Below are 20,837 nucleotides of genomic sequence, written 5' to 3'. Positions count from 1 at the left end.
ACAATATGGTACACTAAATGAAGAGTCAGGAGGAACCTGAGCTCCTAACCTGGTTCTGAGCCTGTCCAGTTGGGTCTACTCTCTTCTCTCTCCCTATTCTTTCTCTGACAGATCCATTCCCATGGCATCAATTGTCACCTCCCAAGATTATATCTCTTCTCCCAATATCTCCCCAAAACTCTAATCCTGGACTTCCACATGTTTGCTGCATATCTCTTCCCCCCAGCACTTGCCCCTCATAATTAGTAAGCTCAGAAATGACCTCCCCCATAATGCCCTCGGTTCTAACTTCCTGATTTCTGTTCATGTCACTATCATTCCTATCACCACCCCTCACCCTCAAATATGATCATCTATCAGCTCCTGTTGATGCTACTTCACTAATGTCTCTTGCATCTCCTTTCCTTTCCACACATGCTATTATCAACCTGTCTCAGGTACTTATCTATTTTTTAAAATATATTTTTATTTACTTCATTGACTATTTTCTAATTACATGCAAATGTTTTATTTAAATTTTTTTTAAATTTAAATTTATAAAAATTTTGATTTCTAAATTTTTCCCCATCACAATTCTCTCTTCTCTTTGAAAAGGCAAACCATTTAATGTTGCTTCTTGTCCAAGTTATGGTAATCTTGAAACTCCAGGTCAAGCAATTTAATATTACTTCTTGTCCAAGTTATGGTAACCTTGAAAACTCCAGGTCATCCTGTCTCCTGTTTATCTTCTCGTCTAATTTATCCTCAAAACTAACGCTCCACTTATCTTCCCATTATATTGGTCTTGTTAAATTATTCCTGTACCTAAAAACCTGCAGATGCTCTCTATTACCTACCAAATAGAATAAAATATTCTGATCATGGCATTCAGTTGGAACCAACTACCTTTCCAGCCCTAACAATGGTCCTTGGAACTTCTTTTTTTTTTGCCATCTGTTTACTCTCTATGCCCTTGAACTATTCTGCCTTCGCCCTATCTTCATGCCTCCAGTAAAGCTGGTATAGACTCCTCCTCTAGCTTAGTCTGTTATTGTCCCTTCCCTCCCTTCACTTTTTGCTCCAAACCATTTTCATAGTTCATCATGATTTTTCAAAAATGTAGATATGTCTGTATCAGTCCTTCCCCCAGTCATTAAACCTTGGTGGCTCACTTTTAATCCTAAAATCACATTGGGCTTTGTTTTAAACCCTTCATGTCCTGGACACTTCCTATTTTTTCATTCTTTCACTTTACTCATTCCTGTGTACTCTATGATGTAACTATATGAGCCTATTCTCACACACAGAACTCCATGTCCTACATCAATGTTCTTCCTCCATACAATCCTTCTTTGAATCTCTGTCTTCTTTCAAAGATTCCATTAAATAAACAGATTCTGCAAAAGTCCTTTCTATCTTTCTTGTATCATGAGTGTGTCTCAGACTCCCTTTACTTGGAAACTCCTTGAGGAGAAGAATGGTCACATTTTTATATTTGTACCACCCTGGTCCTTTGACAATGAGTGGTCCAGAGTAGTTAGTAGTTAATAAATTCCTGCTGAATTTATTTGGACTTCATTGAATTTAGTTGACTTAACATCAGCATGTACTAATAAAACCTCTAAAATGCAGCAGTTACACATGCCAGTGGCAGTGGAACCTAGAGGGTAGAGAACACATCTTGGAATCAGAAAGATCTAGATTTAAATCCCACTTCTGACATATCCTGGCCATGTGACCCTGGATAAATCACTTAATCTCTTGGAGCCAGGCAAATCTCTAAGACAATAAGTTGCAGATTTTATGATAATCTGAACTGGTCAAGAGAGCGTCATCACTTCCATAAATCTGGAAGACAAGAAGGAATAGTGATGAAGATGGAAGCAGGAAGAAGTGCAACAGCCTTCAGCATTGCTACCTTATCCCTCCTACCCCAACCTCTTCAACAAAAATCTAGAATCCATATCAGACTAAGTCCTGATCAATTGATTCAAGGAAAAGAAACAGTCATATTTCCAGCCCTGCTCAGTATAGGGAGACAAGAGTATTGCAAGTGGAGTTTAGCCTCCAGTCAGTTTGAAATATTTCAACTCACATGAACTGAGAATCATGATTTTACACCAGGGAAAGACAAGGTTCCAGACCTATACATAGTTTTCCAATCTTATGCAGTTACAAGAACAGGTATCAACTGCTAACTGTCAGTCACTACTCAGAGTTAAGTATCCCAGAAGCAGGGAAGGCTGTGCCTAGACCTGGTGGTCAGGCATGAAATGAAGTCAAAAACTCTAAGCTATGTACTTAGCAAGGAACATATTCAGAAACAAATAGTAGCAATGTGGCTAACCCCAGCCTAAGGATCAGGGTTTCAGTTTCAGCCTTTAGCCCAGTGTGAAGGGGAACAATTAGGATTAGGTCCAGACCAAAGAGACATCTGAAGATCTGTCACTTTGAACCTTAGAACTTTCTAACTGGTTAATAGTGGTTTAATTCAGCAGCAGTCCTTGGGAATTCCAACAAGGGGCAAGCCAATAGCTGTGATATGCAGTCCCAAATTCAGGTCAGAAGCTTATAAAGTTCAAAGCAGGAGGGCAAAGTTCAGGCTTTGCTTTGGATTAGATCAAACTGGAAGCTCTAAATGTTTGCAGATCCCCAGGCTGACCAGTTCCTAAAATCCTAGAATAACACAATACCCCAAGAAAGTAACAGAAATATCTAAGCTGACACAAGTTCAATGCAGAAATTCCTTCAAAAGCATGCTGAACTGAACCCCAATATCAAGCCTGAAATCAAAAAGTAGGCTGAGAAAATGAATAAATAAAAAAAATAATTTCACCATAATGGGGACAGAGATATTCAGATCACAAACCTAGAAGAAAAGAATGATTCCAAAATATATAAAACAAAGCCTCAAAGAAAAGTACAACTTGGGTAAAAAGTACAGCTAGTATTCCTGAAGACATGAAAACATTTTCAAAAAGCCCTAAAAATTATTTTAAAATTAATTAAGCATGAGTATGTTAGAGGAAAAAACTAAAAGAGAAATTAGAATTCTGGAAGAAAGAACTAAAAAGAGAATTAACAACTTGGCATAGGAGGCATGAAATATTACCTAAGTAATAAACTCTCTGAAAATTAAATAGATCAAATAAAAGCTTCTTACTTCATGAAACAACAAGAAATATTAAAATAAAGCAAAAAGACTAAGCAATGTAGTAGAAAATATAAGGTATGTCTTTGCAAAAAAAAACTAACTTGGCAAATAGATCTAGGAGAGAAAATGTAAAATTCAGTGGACTATCTGAAAGCTGTGTCTAAAAAAAGTACCTACACATCATAGTTCAAGAAATCACAAAAGAATACTGTCCAGATCCCTTAATATCAGAGGGCAAAGTAGAAACAGAAAGAAACCATCAGGCAACTGTTGGAAAAAATCCCCAAAATGAGGTCTCCAAGGAACATTATAGTAAAAATATGGAACTTGTAAGTCTAAGAGAAATTATTCAAGCACTTATTAAAAAAAAGAATTCAACTCTGAGCAGCTACCATCAAGATCAGACAAGATGAAGAAACTACCTTTTTTTTTTAAAGAGTAGAAAATTTGGAATCCAACATTTCATGAGGCATAAGATGTAGATTTATAATCAAGAATAGTTTGCCCACTAAAACTGGGTATAATCCTATGGAGGAAAAAAAAATAGGTCCTTCATGAAACAGAGGACTTCTAATCATTCTTGATAAAAAGACACAAACTTTATGCACACTTTAAAAATAAAAGCATAGGAGTTATGAGAAGCATAAAAAAGTAAACATGAGTTTAGCCATAAGGGACTGAAAACCCATTTACATTTTAATATGGGGGAGATTTTGAATGGATAGATAGATTAAAATAATCATATATCAGAATTTATAGAGGGAATCTAATTAGGGGAAAGAGCCTGAAAGTGATTCTATTATGCTTTGATGAGTCTAAAAGAATAATAGTGTAATAGTGTAGGGAAGAAGAATATGCAGTATGTGTGGGGAGGGAGAAGAAGGATGACGAAATTTATCTCACATAATTGAGGTATGAATGTAAAAGTCTATAAAATAAGGAGGATGGGAATAGAAAGCAGGCAATACTTGGACCTTGTTTTCACTGAATTTATCAAACTATGGAAGAATATGCTTCCATATAGAGACCACTGGGTACAGAAAAATATTTCATTCAAAAAGAGAAACTTGAAGGAAAATCAACAAGAGACAAGAAGGCATAGGAAGGGAAGATATGTTGACAGAGGCATTAGCCTTAAGGAAAACAAACTTGCAAAAGAGGGTAGATTTCAAAAAGAGACTTAAAAATGAATAAGGATAAGAACTTAGACTCAGAGTGAGGAAAAGAGAAGAGAGGGAGAGCAGAAACAGACTTCATCAAACCAAGAGCCCTGGTGCTAAACTCACTGCTTTGCTCTCATCTCTCTTCTTTTTTTACAAAGATGGAGGCAAAAAAATAAAGGTAGGGCAAAGTATAAAAGAGTAAGATAAAAAGAAATATATACAAACATAAATGTAAAAAAGATGGAAAGAGGATTCTGGAAGATGATAGAATAGAAAACTTTTGCCTCTCCTAATTTTCTACATAGAAAAGCCAGATCTTTGCCTTAGAGTGAATATAGAGAAACAGAAATAAAGAGTATTGGGGGTAAAGCAATTGCCTTCCTAAGACAATTAGAGAAGATCCCAGGAAAGCCTTGCCCTCTGGGGTGGAAGTTCTATGTTAATGAAATACAAACACCTTCAGGTCTACTCCACTAAATAAGGATCTTGGGGTAGCTAGGTGGTACAGTGGATAGAATACTGGCCCTGGAGTCAGGAGGCCTTGAATTCAAATCTGTCACAGATTTCTTTGTTGTGAAACCTTGGGCAAGTCACTTAACCCCATTGCTTTGCAAAAAAAAGAATCTTAATAAGGTCAAATTGTTTACTTCTTACATGTGAAAATGTTATCATCACTCTTATTACTGTTATCATTACTTTGGTATTTTGAAAGAAAGATTTGAGCTGAGCTGTATATGATAGGGTGATTTAAAAAAAATTAAAACTGTAGGGAAAGATAAAAAAGGAGAAATTATCTCATACAAATGAAGCATAAAGGGAAGAACTGATACAGAAGAAACAAGTGGGACAATAGAGGGGAAGGAAACTACATCTTGCAAAAAGGCATCAGAGAGAACGCGGCAATATTTATTTGATTCCAAATATATATGCTTCAAATGGTGAAAAATTTAAATTTTTAAGGAAAAAAATTAAATGAGTTATAGGAGGAATAAGATAATTAAAATATACTTGTGGGTGATTTCAACTTTCCCTTTTCAGAGCTAGATAAATCTAACCATAAAAATAAATTTAAAAAATTAAATACTTGAATAGAATTTTAGGAAAGGTAGGCATGATAGACTTCTGGAGAAAATGAAATGGAATACAAACAATATATCTTTTTCACAATTGACACCTTTGTAAAAATTGACCATATATTAGAGCAAAAAACCCTCATAACCAAATGCAGAAAAGCAGAAATAATAAATGCATGCTTTTCAGACCATAATAAAAAAACACATAATAAAGGGTCATGGAAATATTGATTAAAAATTAATTGAGGGGAAGCTAGGTGGTGCCATAGATAGAGAGAGCACCAGCCCTGGAATCAAGAGGGTCCGAGTTCAAATTTGACCTCAGACACTTAATAATTACCTGTGTGACTTTGGGCAAGCCACTTAACCCCACTGCCTTGCAAAACCAAAAAAAAAAATTAATTCAAAACTAAATCATCTAATCCCCAAAATTAGTAAATCAAGGAACAAATCATAGAAACAATCAATAATTTCAGATTCTTCCTCTGATAAATTCTGATTTTATTACCACTGGAAAATCATTTAACTTCTCAGTGATCTATAAGTTGTAGAGATAGCATCAAACTGTATTAGTAGAGATAATTTTCCCACTTGGGAGTTTCCTTTGTGATTGAATTCACAGATCTAGTCTTTATATATTAGCATAAAATAGCAATAAACAAAACATAAAGAATAAATAAGTTCAGAAGTCCTTAACCTAAGACAAATGGGGGTGTGTGTGAATAAATTGAAATGAAAATATACAAATGGGAAGTTGAAGAAGTTCATTTTGAACCCAGACCCTGTGACTCAAAGCCATTCTTGCCATTGTCACAATAATGTTTTTTTATTTTAGCTTTTAGGAAGCTGGAGGCAGCTTTTTTTCTATAAGAACTCTTGAATCTTTGCTTACATGGCCTATGCATTCACATCCAGTATGGAGCGGGACGTATTCCTTCTCCTTGCTGTACATTCCAATGGCTCTGCTGGCTGCTGTCCATTGGCTATCCTCAAACTGCAGATCTGCAATGCTATCAAAGAGTTTGGTCAAATGTCTTGTGACCTGGAACAAAGCAAGGAGATGTAAGGAAAATTCATTTTTTAAAAAAAAAATAGAGAATAGGCAAAGTAGGGAGAGGGAGGTAACAGCATTTTTCCTAAAACAATTTGTTAAAAGAAACCAGGGTCACTAGGATGCCCCAGAATGAGATCAGGATCTAGAGTGAGAAAATCTGAATTCAAATCCTGCTTCATTGGCATGACCTTGAACAAGTCACCTTCCATCTGTTGTAGCCTGAGTTGCCTTATCTGTAAAATTAGGAGGTAGCAGTACACATTTTGAGCAGGAAGATACTTTAGAGACCACTGAGTGCCTTGTAGCTCTAAATTTATAAACCTAATATCTGTCACTATATCACATATATAAGACAATGACATCTTTGCCATGAGTTGTCCAGTTTCCAGTTTCACTTCACTCACTCCAATCCATCCTTGGCACATTTGCCAGATTCTCTGAAGCTCTGGCCTAAATATGTGCTCAAAGTCCTTTGACTCCTTATCACCTCTTCACAAACTTATCTTTCTAGTCTTATTTTCAGCTCAAATGGTCTTATAGTTCCTATCTATGAAACTCCATCTCTCCATGACTCTCCAATTCTTATATCTCAAATTTCCTTCAAAACTCAGCTCAGAGGCCACCTTCATCATGAAGCTGCATCAATTATGTGCACATGTCTATGTGTATTTGTTCTCTCTCTGTGCTGAGTGGAAGATTCCAGAGGGCAGGGACTACTTCCCTTATGTCATTGGAACCTTAGTGCCTAGCACATAAGGATTTGGTTATTGATTGATTGGACCCCAGCACCCAGCCTGGTGCCTTGTATAGATTAAGTATTCCATAAATTTTGCTTGAAATGGTAAGTCATTTTCCTCCCAGGTCAGTTGAATCATTTCAAGAATCAACAAAAGTTAAAAATGGCTATCTAGCCTCTGAGTTTTCCCTTTTATAAAATGGGTATTATTATGACAACTATTCCATTTCCTTCAAAAATTGTGATAATGATGAACAAATAGATTTAAAGCTAAAGGGGGCAGCTAGGTGGTACAGTGGATAAGCACCGGCCCTGGAGTCAGGAGTACCTGGATTCAAATCCAGCCTCAGACAAGTAATACTTTAACAAGAGTAAGAATTGGATTGAGGGAGGGGCTGCTGTGCTAAGGCCCCAGCCTCACTTTCTCCTCTGGAGCCATCTAGGTCCAGTGGCCAGATATGATTCAGGATGACAGGAGATGGCCTTAGATGCTGGGCGATCAGAGTTAAGCAATTTACCCAAGGTCAAAAGCTAGTAAGTGTCAGAGGCTGGATTCAAACTCCCATCCTCTCAATTCCAAGGCTTCTATCCACTGCACCATCTAGTTGCCTAATATAATTTTACCCTTGAAGAAAGTGTGGTCCAGAGAGGTAAATAGAGTTCCCGTAAGTCCCCCAGCTAGCAAATGACAGAATCCACTCCTTTGACTCCTTCTACTCTACTACTACCAAAAATAATCTACAAATATTGGCTATAATTACAGTAAGTAGAAATCATATTAACAGACTCCCCTAGTGGGTCCTTGCCTGTTTCCTCTCCTTGGGTGGCTGCTGCATCCTCACTGCAGCTCTATTACTTTGACCTGTTATATCGATTTGTGATCTATCCTGAATTCAATACAAGCTAGCCCTGCTGCTGGGCTTGGCCACCAACTTTCCATTCTGGTACTACCCTCTGGAATTGTCTAATCAACCAGAATTATAGGCAGTTCAACCTTTAGAAAAGTGAATACCAAAACTCTCCAGAGCATCTATTTCAGATTTTCCATTTAAAGACCTCGAGAATAGAGACTCCACTAGTACGGGATATTTTTTCACATTTTCTGTTATACTGTTGTACCTAAAGATACACTTTGATGATTTAGCAATGAGAGAACTTGCTAAAAAAATACCTTTCATAAAGCTTAATACTGATTGATGACTACCTCTCTGGAACCTTCTTCTTCCTGGTGTATTGACCTGGACAGTAGGATATACATTCGTACTTAAGTCTCATGAGAAAGGGAGAGCTATTACTCCACAGAGATGACAGCTCTCATTCTGACTTTTTTCTTGAAATATCATAGAAATGTAAAATACAGAGAGGAGAGTAAGGCCTAAGATCACAACTCTTGAGCTATAAGGGATATCTGATAGCTTCCTTCATTCTATAGAAAATAACAGTATTAAAGAGAGGAGATGATCTTTTCCAAGGTCACATAAATGATAGAGCCCTCTAATTCTACCTCCCATGCTCTTTCCACTATGCCTGTCCTCCAGGGACTGGGATTACTTATGGTGTGTGTGGGGGGTGGATTGCCCAAGGCCACACAGCTAAGTAATTATTAAGTGTCTGAGACTGGATTTAAACTCAGGTACTCCTGACTCCAGGGCCAGTGCTCTATCCACTGCGCCACCTAGCTGCCCCCTGTCCTTCATTCATAAAGAAGACCTGATATCAGGGAGGTGATGCCATGACATGTAAATAAATTGGATTTGAGTATGGGGTGCTTTGAGTAAGGGGTTACCAGTCTCACACTTTCTTCTCTTGGAGTCATCTGAATCCAGTGGCCAAATATGGATCAGTATGACTTGCCATAGGTATGGTGGGTGACCTTGGTCTTTTAAGTTTGATCTTTTCCTGGTCTCAGTTTGACTAAGGCAACACCCATTTTGTGATCAAAGTTAGATAAGAGAGAGCTGAGGTCAAGACTAACCACTTCCAAAAAAAAAAATTAAGCTGGGTGGGTAAGACCCTCAGGGATTCTTAGTGATTAAGGTAGGTAAGAAAGAAGAAAAGTCAGAAGACCTTCATTTGCATAGTTAAAAAGATCAGTCTGGGAGGGAAGACCCTCAGGTCTTTTGGCCAAAACAGAAACACTAACAAAGGAGAAGGGCAAACAGAGAGAGAAGAGCAGACATCTACCTCATGTGACCAGTCTACTCTGCCAATGCCAAGGCAACACTAGTGGTTATACTTTTGACAGGAATGCCAATTTTGGGCTCCAGCCTTGGAGGGTTTCCCTCTTCTATTAGCTCTCAGCAAAGAGGGAAGGGAATCAATTTGAGAAATCTGGTGAAAGTTTGAGTAAATTTGAAAAGGATTGTTATTTAAGACAATGGCTTTCTTTAAACTTGAGTCAATTTGCTGTAATGTGGCCCAAGGAATCCCATCTTCCCACACCTCAGGACATGGTCCCACTCTGAGTTTCCAATTTCAAAGAACTCTTTCCAGTGACCAGACAATTTACAGTCACACTGAAATAGCCATTGAGAGGTTGATCATTCTGTAGCTTGGGGATAATAATGTAGCTCAAGATGATATTCCAAAGCAGAGATGCCATATAAATGAGACCTGAACCTACATGCAAACTAATGATTGTCAGTTTGGTAAAGAAATGAGAGTGGTGAGCTGCCAAAAAGTCCTTGGGACCATGGCTAGCAGCTCAGTCAGAGAATGTATGTTCTTCCTTCATTTTCTCACCCTGACTTGCTCATGCAACTGATTCTTACCATATTCAACCTTCTAGAAAGCTTTATAGGACCTGTAAGATTTTTCTTTTATTATCTTGTTTGATCCTAACAACCCTCGGAGATGGATTCTATTATTCCTTTTTACAGATGAGGAAACTGAGACAAATAAGTTAAGTGACTTTGCCCCCTTGTTTTTCTTTCTCATATTGTCTAGCACAGAAGTAGCTTCTTTTTCTCAATAATAACTTTTTTTTAAAGTTTTTTGCAAGGCAAACAGGGTTAAGTGGCTTGCCCAGGGCCACACAGCTAGGTCATTATTAAGTGTCTGAGGCCACATTTGAACTCAGGTCCTCCTGACTCCAGAGCCAGTGCTCTATCCGCTGCTCCACCCAGTCACCCCAATACTAACTTTTTAATAAATGGTTTCAAAAATTATTCTAGTAGGGAGGTTTCAATGCTGAGGAGGGTGAGGGGGTTTGGAGAAGAGTCCCATGTAAAGCTGACAGATTAAAAACAAAAGGCATCCAATAGAACCTAGCTCATCTTCAGAAAAGGGCACCAATGGACAACTCAGACCCATTTCAAAGATTCATCAACTTAGAGCTGGCCAAGACTGAGAGCATATCACCTTTTTGGCATTGGGAATCCCTTTGAGGATGGGGTGAAGCCTGTAGATGTCTTCTCAGAACAAGGTTTTAATGTATGGAATACATAGGGTCACAAAGGAACCAATCATATTGTTGCCACAGAAGTTGGTGCCTCCAAGAAAGATTGAGAGCTGTTGCAAGTGAAAGAATTCATGACTAGTCCTGGAATTGAAATAGCTCAGGGTTATTTTACAAGCCTCCAAAGTTCATAGATTAAAACAAGGGATTAGATGAGATGCCTGAAGGAAAGAGTGAACAGAGAGTGGCCAGAAGACCTAAAAGGGCTCAGACCCAAGTGAAATCAGCACCATGGACAGACTGAATGACTTTTAGGCAAGACAGCCTGAGGATAAGGGAGGAAGGAATAGAAACCATGGTTCTCCAGCAGCCTAGGCCTGGAGCACACGGTTCTAGTTTAGGGAGAGACAGTGCCCATCCTACAAGGGGGAAGGAAGAAGAGTCTCACTTAAATGCATTTCCATGGTGGTTCGGACAAAGGGGGCACTTGAGGAGTAGCTTAGCACCTGGCTCCAGGTACTTTCCATATGCATGTGGCATATGCATGCCACAGGGGCAGCCGTCCAACGAGTGGCCAAGACAGTACTCACTGCACATGGAAGATGGTCCATGCGCAAGTCCTTCCTATCCCAGAGAATATGATCTTCAAACCAACAGGTCACTTCCTGTCTCCTACATTCATATCAAAATACAATCATCCAAATATGTTTTTAAAAGCACAGACTTTAGATTGCAGAGCCACTGAGAAAACTCAAGCCCCATTTTACAGATACAGAAATGGAGAGCAAAGAAAGAAGAGTAACTTGCCTAAGCTTTCATGAGGATGAGGAACATCATTGCGCTATTTTCATGAAGCGTCCAGCAGGATTGCAAAGAAATCTGTGCAGTTGTTTTTAATGACATCCCTTTCCCAGAGCTCACAAGAACTTGGAGCATCCACATCCTGCCAAGCTGACCTCTGGGACCCGGGCTTTTGTCTACCTGTAGATTCAGCATGAGCTATTTACATCTGGGGAAATTACCACTTCAGCAGCACCAGGCCGCTCTGCAATCTGTGCGTCACCCACATCTGCTCTCGCAGAAATGGGGAGAGGAAGTATAATTAACATGCCTCCCATCAACTCCATCCTCAGGCCTGACCCCCACAGCTCTCACATAGGCAAACCATCAGCTTATCACAGGACGGAGGCGCAATCATCCAGCATCCAAGATGGTTGGAGCTGACAGGGACCTAAAACAGGGGCCAGAGGATCTGCAAAATATCCATGACCCGGCAACAGGAAGGAAACAGCTGCTTGAAACCTGTCCAAGGTGTTCCCTTCTACTTTCTTGTTGAGGATACATTGTCCTTTCAGGAGTCTAGATCCTTAACTTTGCTGCTCTCTCCCTCCTGAGCTTCATAAAACAATAGCCATCCTACCAAAGGAATCTTTCTTAAGGCACAGGGCTGGCCATGTCACCCCCCTGCTCAAGAAGCTACCATGGCTCCCTGTTGCCTTTAAGATAGAATAAACAATTCCTATTTAATATGGAAAGAGTCTCACAGTCTGTCTCCAACTTAACTTTTTCAGAGTGGCCTCCCCTTTACTCTTCTTCACTGTACATCATAGCCAAAATGGCCCTGGGCACTACAATCTATTTCTCACCTTCATTCCTTTGCCTAGGCCATTCCCTAAACCGAAGCTTTTCTCTCCTCATTCTACTCATAGAATCCCCAGCTCCTTTTAAATCACAGCTCAGGAACAACCTTCTAGAGGATTCTCTCTTCTGATCCCCCTGGTTGTTTATGCTTCCTTCCCTACCTCCACCTCCCACTGGACAAAATTACTTCAGACTAATTCAGTTGTATTTTACAAATTCTTATGTGTGCATTCACTGTATTTCCCAGTGGAATGTAAATTCCTTGAGATCAGAGACTGGTTCCTGTCTTCTTTTTGTCTCCAACACAATAAAGCATACAGTAGGCCCATAGTAAATGGTTGCTGACTTATATCAAATTCTATTAAACTTTATATTAAAAATCGATCACCCAGCTAGTGAGGAGCAGATGTCCTAATTTTCTCTGCAACTAGACTTCTTGTAATCTCCTTTCCCTTATGCTATTCTGATCCCTCCCACCCCCTTTGAAAAGTCTAAATGTTGACATCAAATCAGAACTCTCCTTGTGTGTGTGTATTATGTATGTGGGCAGTTAGGTGGTGCAGTGGATAAAAATAAATTTTAATAAGGATAAAATTTTCCTGAATTCATATCCTCAGATACTACCAGTATGACCCTGGGTAAGACACTGAACCCATCTGTCTCAGTTCCCTCATCTGTAAAAAGAGCTGGAGAAGGAAATGGTAAACTATTTCATGGTCTCTGCCCAGAAGACTCCAAATGAGGTCATGAAGAGTAAGACAGAACTGAAAAAAACTAAACAAAACTAAAAATTAGTGATGTATAATATACATTGTGTGCATCTGCATGGATACATGCATGTCCTGTATTTAACTTTTCCTGGAATGTTTCTTGTCAAGGCTCTTGAAGGAGTAATCATTTTATTCATTCTTATCTTGGCATTCCCAGATGCCAACACATAGAAGATGCTCAATAAATGCCTATTGAGTGAATTGAAGACAGGATCATGCATTCAGCAGAGAGAGCCCTTGATCTGGAGTAAAAAAATTGGGCTGAATTTGAATCCTGCCTCTTCTACCTTATCTATGTGACCTTGGGAAGATGACATAGTTTCCTCATCTGTAAACTGGCAGGGATGATCACACAGATCAGATGATCTCTGAATTTTCCTGAACAAAACGTTCTTTAAAGAGCAGGAAAGTGACTTGGATCAAGGTCACCCATCTGGGAAGTATTGGAGGCAGGAAACAAATCCTTTCTGAATCCACACCCCACCACTCTGCCTCTCAATGAGAGTTCATGGATTCGTGTGCCCTTGGGGAGCCAGCAGGGCAGACCACTGATTACAGGGATCTCTGTCCTATTCTAGGCAGGGGTGCATGGGTAAAGCAAGGTGAGGGACACATTACCCGCTTTGGCTGGTTTCCGTTGGAGAGAATATCAAGCAAATGAGCAGAGGAGACAAAGTAGAACCGAGGAAAAGCCAGACGCTTGGTCTCCAGGTATTCAGCAAGAGCTTTTTCACAAAGAACAAGCCTGGAAAACAGACAGGAAATGGCTCAATGAGTCTTGGCCACTCTCTGACCCAAGGGAGAGATAATGGAAGAAGAGATTCTAGTACACAAATTGATGATGGTTTAGGATATGGGCCCACATCCAAGAAGCCATGGTAGCTTCTTGAGCAGGGGAGTGCCATGGTCAGCCCTGTGCCTTAAGAAAGATTACTTTGATAGGCATAGTCTAAAAACCCAGGACAATCCTTCCCTGACCCAAAAGAAGGAGGTCTCTCTGTCCCACTCTAACCATCTTCTTGAAGGGATATTCTTAGCCTAGACAGGTCATCTCACTACAAGGGGACCACCAAAGCCTATGGATGTCTGCCCATAGCTTAGGAGAAGTGGCTCGATCACTGCCCAGGATCCCACAGCTGGTCTACATCAAAGCGAGGGCCAGAATATAGGCAAGGCTGGGCAAGTAAATGTTTAACAATCAGCTTTCTAAAAAAAAAATTGTATACAACACACATCCAAAATTTTATCTGCATCATTAATATTTTTCTGTCATATTCTTAAGTCTATGGAATCAATAACATCAATGAAAAATGAAGCTTTGATTTGAAGCCTTTGCCAGTTTCCCAGGCATAAATGCTCACCCTGGAAATTTAGCAATTAGCTCTTGGTTGGCACCAGCAACTGAAGCCAAGCTTTCTGACTCCAAGGTTGGCCCTTTATGTACTTTGTGACACTATGCCTATATTGTTGCTACTTAATCATGATATTTTCAAAGGTAATTTCTCCAAAGAGACCATTTAGGCTGCCTCACAGACTCTCTCTAGAGAACAATAGGGTCTCTGGTGCTCTAAGAAATCTCAAAGAAGAACCCACTCTCTAAACACCTTTCCCACATTTTCTACCCCTAATTCATCTTATGTGAAAGATGTTTGTCTCAATCAAAATCAAGCATGGTGCATGGCCAGAAAGACATGGGTTCCCAGACACATCATGGCTGGATAGCTCTCTGGTCTCCAGGCTTGCTTAAAAATATAAGTAGGTGTTAATTATTTTGTTATATTGTTATATTTCATATTACATATATCATCATATAATATATAATAACATATCCTTATTATTATTACTATAATATTGTTTTTATATTACTGATAATCTGCATCGATTAGAGAAGGGAAATCAGAGCTCCAGATGCCTCCTTCCCCTGGTCCTTCCCACTCATCTCCTCTATCCTATAATAGGTAGCAGAGATGGATGCACAGAATTCCATCATCTCAGAGTTGGAAGGGACCATCTTAGCCATCCTCTACTGACACTTGAATCCCCACTCCCAGCAAGGGGTCATCGGTTATTGTCTCTGTATCTTGGCACCCAACAACAGAAGTGGCCCCAAATTAACACCTACTAGTACATATTAAGTGATGGGCCTCCAGGGAGAGGCCATATCCTCCCGACCTCCCCAGCAGCTCAATCTCTTTCAGTCTACATCAATCCAAGGGAAGTTTGTTTATTGGCATTAGAGTCCCTATTTCCCTTTCTGCTCCTTCTGCCCATTACTCCTGGGTCTGGCGCAGTTCATTTCCATGAAACTTAATCAGAAATAATTAACTCCTTCAGAAATCTACTTACCACCTTCCCCTTTTAATCAAAGTCAGTTTCATTTAGGAACATTATTTCTGTTGGAGAATTAATTCCATTTTATGTTCTGTTTCTAGTTTAATTCTAGTCAACAAACATTTACAGAGCTACCGCCATATGTGAGAGACGGGGTAATCCCTGGAGAAAAACAACTTCTTGTGTTACAAAAAAACAATTTTTTTTTAACTCTCACACCTGTATAGTCCTAACCAGGAAACAGGTTATGCTCTTTGATGCTACCCTAGACAAGGGGCTTTTGAGATCTTCAGTCTGGGATTTCAGAAAGAGAAATTCTCTTTGATTTTATTCAATCCATATTTAAATTTGTTTAAAAATACACTGTAACATTCTAGATGTCACCTTGGAAAGGCCTGGGTGCCACCTTAGAGTCAAGAAGAGTCTGAAAGGCCCAAGTTGGAATCCCACTTCTGACATGTTTAAGCACGGTGACCAAAGTCATACTCTGAGTCTCAGTTTCCCCACTTGTAAAATGTGGGTGGCTTGGTGGCACAAAGCATAGAGAACTGAGCCTAGAGTAAAGAAGACCTAAATTTAAATCTAACCTCAAACACCTTCCTTCCCCTTCCCCACTTAATCCTGTTTGTCTCAGTTTCCCCATCTGTGAAATGTGAATACTAAAAGCCACTCTCTTCTTAGATCTGTTGGGAGGGTCAAAAAAGATAATACATATGAGACACTTTGTAAACCTTAAGATTCTAATAGTTATAGGGGCAGCTAGGTGGCGTAGTGGATAAAGCACCAGCCTTGGAGTCAGGAGTACCTGAGTTCAAATCCAGCCTCAGACACTTAATAATGACCTAGCTGTGTGGCCTTGGGCAAGCCTCTTAACACCATTTGCCTTGCAAAAAAATCTAAAAAAACAAACAAAAAAAAGATTCTAGTAGTTATTACTATGGAATTGGCCTCTAAGGGGTGTTGTAAGAAGGGACAAAATCAAATGGACACAAGAAGCCTTTTCCAAACCTTGAAGAGCTGTAAGTGCATCAGTGACTATGGCTACATTATCCATTCAACCTAACCTGTCTTGCAAATCCTTCAGGTTTTCATACAGATTGGGTCGGCTCGTTGCTTCCAAAACATTTTTGGTCTTTACAGTGTCCAACATCAATTCCTGCATAGAAGAATACAAGTCAGTAATCAGCATTAAGTTTAAGTTATTCTCCAAACCTTCTTCTTTTTCCTCAGACATTGAGCTGGGTGTGTCCCCAGCACCTAGATTATTCTCCCTCTTAATTTCTGCTTCACAGCATCCCTCAGCTCCTACCCCACCTCCACCTTCTGCTTTTCCTGATGCCTCCCCTCCAAACATCACTTTGGATCTATCTTATACATTGTTATTCAGTCCTTTTAGTCATGTCTAATTCTTTGGGACCCCTTTAGAGATTTTTCTTGGCAAAGATACTGTAATGGTTTGCCATTTCCTTCTTTCACTCATTTTACAGATGAGGAAACTGAGGCAAATAGAATTAAATGACTTGCCAAGGGTTTCACAGGTACTATCTCAAGTTACATTTGAACTCCTGCAAGTCTGGTGCTCTTTCCACTGCACCACCATCTTGTACATAATTTATCTATCTATATTTGGCATCTTTTCTGACAGAACATAAACTCCTTGAGTGCATGGACTGCCTTACTATTGTCTTTGTATCCCCTAGCTAGCACAGTGTTGGACAAACAGTTGGTATTTAATTAGCACATGCTGATTGAGAGAGATCAAAAATCTCATAAAGGACATGGCTAGATGCTTTCTCCCTGAAGACATCCTTTGGGTATTGCCACCATTCTTGGTGATATCCAATATCATCCCTGCTTCTATCCAAGTGAACAAACAAAAAAGGAAGGGAATTAATAAACAGTCTTAAGAGGTTCCCTGACTAATACACATGTCACAGTAAATGGGGAAGAGCTGCACAGTGCAGAAAAAAAAATTGGCCATACTTTGCTCTGCTTCAAAATAAGAAAAAGAAATCACCCAAGGGGAAGATAGTAGAAGAAGAGATTCTAGCACACAAATTGATGATGGTTAAGGATATGGGCCCATTGTTCTTTCTGTCAGGGCCTTGTATTTTAACTTTAGTGCCATTGCCATCTTCCAGGAAGGCTCTCTCATGATGCATCTCTCCTGGTGTGGAGATGGCCAGAGACTATGACAGGTATAAAAAGTCTACTAGAATGGCTTTTCCTGGGAATCTGGGCATCTCTGAACTTAGCCTTGGTAAGTTCAGAGAGTCTGGTGACTGGATTGGTCACTGAGTGATGAATTTTTTGAGTCTGAGGAATCCTAAAGGACCATCATGGAATGGTGTTCAGGGGTCAGAGGACTTGGGTTTAAAAACCTGCCTCTGTTATTTATCCCCATGTGAGTTTGGGTAAGTCACAACTTCTGAGTCTCAGTTTTCTTCTTTGTAAGGAGAGTTGGACTAGGTGTTCCCTGAAGTCTTTTCCAGATTTAGTCTAGAATCTCATGACCCTTCATCCTTCATGTGCCACTTACCATCCAACCGAGCTTCAAGTCAGACATTTCACCTCTTCAGGTCTCAGTTTCCTCATCTATAAAATGGGAAAATTGGAGGTTCCTTTCTATTCCTATTCTATGATCACATAGCACTATGGTCGTGTATCTGGTTTCTTACTACAATATAGCTCTGGGGAAAGTCACTGAAACTGTCTTTAGGTCTCAGTTCCCTCATCCATAAAGATAGGGAAGTTGGATGAAATGGCTTTTGAGAACCTTTCCATCTCTTCCATCTTTGAGTTAGGGAATAGATGAGTCACAGTGAAGAAACCCTGGCAACTCATCTCTACTCTCATTCTGTGAAAGCATCTGGCAATATCCTCACTCTACCTTAAAGTCAGCATCAATGCCATCAAATCTTCTTGTATCTTCATCCAACTGAATTCGAATGTCCTCAGAGCCTCTAAAGATACTCTCCAAATGCGACCAGGTCCGTTGGACCTCCAGCCAAAGGAAGATGATGGCATCTGCCATATTTAACTTCTTTTGCCAACCTGATGCTTGTTCGATGAAATATTCTACATACTTGCTTTGTAGGATTGTCTGCAACTGAACCTAAAAGGAGGACGGGCAATTAAAAGCAACAAATGAGATTATAATTAAGAGCAAGACACTAGACACGCATTTAAAATTCTCTTTCCATAATGAACAATGCAAGTAAATCTCTCCCTCGTGTAAATACGTCAGTGGTAAATGGGACCATGTGGCTCTGCAGCTGTTGGAAAAATACATAGGATATGACTTGGGACCAGAAATAGTCATTGAATTCTGGGAAAATCTAGGTTCCTTTTCAGTTTGGAGGCTCAGAAGATTCTCAAATCTCCATTTAAAAAGACTACTGTTTCTGTAAAGGAAGGAGGGGTGAGGTAAGGGCATCTTACTTGATTGTGTTCTAAAGTCTCAAAAAGTTGTTCATCAGATTTTAATAAAGGGATGCCTGTCCGGTAGTGGTCTTCATATGAAAACTCCATCATGGCCCAAGTATAGCTGATCTCAGTAAGAATCTGTTTAAAAATGAGATGAATTCAATGATTTAGAATCAGATGAAATAGATTTAGCCATAAAAGCATTCTGCCAAAGAATATTTAGGTTATATATGATTACACCCATTTCACGGATCATGATACTGAAATGTGAAGAAACAGTGAGGTTTAGCAAGAAACTAATTTTGACTCTCAGAGCTAGGACAAGCTTTACTTCAAAACTTATAAAAATGTTTTCTTCTCAAGAGCCAGGAGAGGCAGGAGGCACACATAGGTGAAGAAAGTGAAGTTCAGAGAACTTCAATGACTTGCTCAAGATAATTCACAGTTTAGTAACTGAGAGTTAGTTGCTCAATCATTTCAGTCATGTTTAAATCTTCATGGTTCTTGGAAGAGCCATTTACTTTTCTACCTCATTTTACACGTGAGAAAACTGAGACAAACAGGGCGAAGTGACTTGCCCAAGATCACACAGTTAGTCTGAGTTTGGATTAGAACTCAGGTCCAGTGCTCTATCCACTATGTCACCTGGCTGAAAGAGCCAGGAGTAAACTTCTGGTCTCCAATCCAGTGCATTTTCTATTATGCCACTGGCACCTTTCCCTAAGTAAGCATTTTTCTTTGTACTAAAGTAGGCTACTACCAAAAACATGAAGACCCAAACCAGAGAATTCTACCTTTTCAGTCCCCAGCTCCTTCACGGCTTTGTCCACAATGCTTTGGACATCATCTTCCACTTTATGCAGCTGTAGGACCAATAAATCTGCCAAAATTGTTCCCTCATTGATTGAGAACTTAACCTAAGGAGAAGAAAATCAAAAATCTAAATATATTTTAAAGACAATTTAATAATTAAAAGGAATTCCTCAATTGATAAGTGGAGGAATGTGCTGTTGCAAAATATGCAAATCATCAACAGCTAAATGAAAAACACTTCAATTAAGCATTCAATTAAACCACATTTTAAGCATCTATTTTATGTTAGGCTCTGTGATAAGCATTAGGGACATGAAGAAGACAAAAATAAGGTTCCTTCCCCCCAAAAGCTCACATTCTAATGACAAAAAGAACAAAAGTATACAATACAGTGTAAATAGAAGCTCATCTCAGTGGGAAGACCGCCCCCCCCCCCCTGCAGAAGGTGAGATTTGAGCTTAGTCTTGAAGGAAGCTAAAGAATCTAAGAAGGAGTGGAGAAAAAGGAAAGATTACAGGAATGGGGGATAACCAATCATTGACAAACTTTCATCTTCTGCCAAGCATAAGGGCAGAGTTGGTGGATAGAATGTTGGGTATAAGGAATAGTGGAGGGAATCTTAGAGTGGGTAGAAGAGAATAAAGTGCTGGAAGTCTGGACAGGAAAGGATCACCTTTCCTTTGCATATTAAAACAACTCTGAGATTTTACCCCATTGTTCATCATATTAACAGAGGCAACAAAGACAGACTTAGTTTTGGTAAGACTGTGGAAAGGCAGTGCCTGTTAGACAAAAATAGATGTATAATAAAACGCCTGTGATTGAGTGATCCAAGGCAGGCATTCTAATATGCTGGGTGATGGGGAAGACAATTTCTCCTTACTCTCCTAAAAACAATTTGGAATTACATGACAAAATTTATTAGCTATATTCACATATATAGATATCTATGTATTATGCAGTGTATATGTGCATGTATTTGTTGGTTTACCAATGGGCATATCCTCTGAAGTCAAAGATGGAAAGGGCTCATATATGATCAAATATTCTTTGCTGTGGTGGCAAAACAATAAGCAAAGGAGGTGCCACTAACCAGGCAACAGTCAATAAACTGTGATGAACTACTAAGATCAACATGAAATGAAAACTATGAAGAATTCAGAGAAACAGAAGAAGACATAAGAATTTTTACAGAAGGAAGAAAATCAAATCAGGAAGGCAAGTCTACAAAATGATAAAAATAGAAGCAGCACTAAGTGGCAGCTAGGCATGGATTAGATGAAACGATCAATCTTGTTGA

General features: G+C 39.4%; 1 protein-coding gene across 1 annotated transcript in view; it reads right to left on the bottom strand.

Moving 5' to 3' along the window:
- DNAH11 (dynein axonemal heavy chain 11) overlaps positions 1-20,837 on the bottom strand; it is a 309,681-nt gene that overhangs the window by 197,880 nt on the left and 90,964 nt on the right. The window contains exons 24-29 of the mRNA XM_074195450.1: positions 19,519-19,641; positions 18,740-18,862; positions 18,189-18,413; positions 16,363-16,454; positions 13,586-13,712; positions 6,262-6,411 (exon numbers count right to left, since the gene is read on the bottom strand). Coding sequence (XP_074051551.1) covers positions 6,262-6,411; positions 13,586-13,712; positions 16,363-16,454; positions 18,189-18,413; positions 18,740-18,862; positions 19,519-19,641 — 840 coding nt within the window. The remainder of the gene's footprint in view (positions 1-6,261; positions 6,412-13,585; positions 13,713-16,362; positions 16,455-18,188; positions 18,414-18,739; positions 18,863-19,518; positions 19,642-20,837) is intronic.

This window comes from Macrotis lagotis, chromosome 7 (genome assembly GCF_037893015.1).
Source record: "Macrotis lagotis isolate mMagLag1 chromosome 7, bilby.v1.9.chrom.fasta, whole genome shotgun sequence".
Taxonomy (NCBI): domain Eukaryota; kingdom Metazoa; phylum Chordata; class Mammalia; order Peramelemorphia; family Peramelidae; genus Macrotis; species Macrotis lagotis.
Note: the sequence above shows the minus strand (reverse complement) of the source record. Positions and strands in the feature narration are given on the sequence as shown.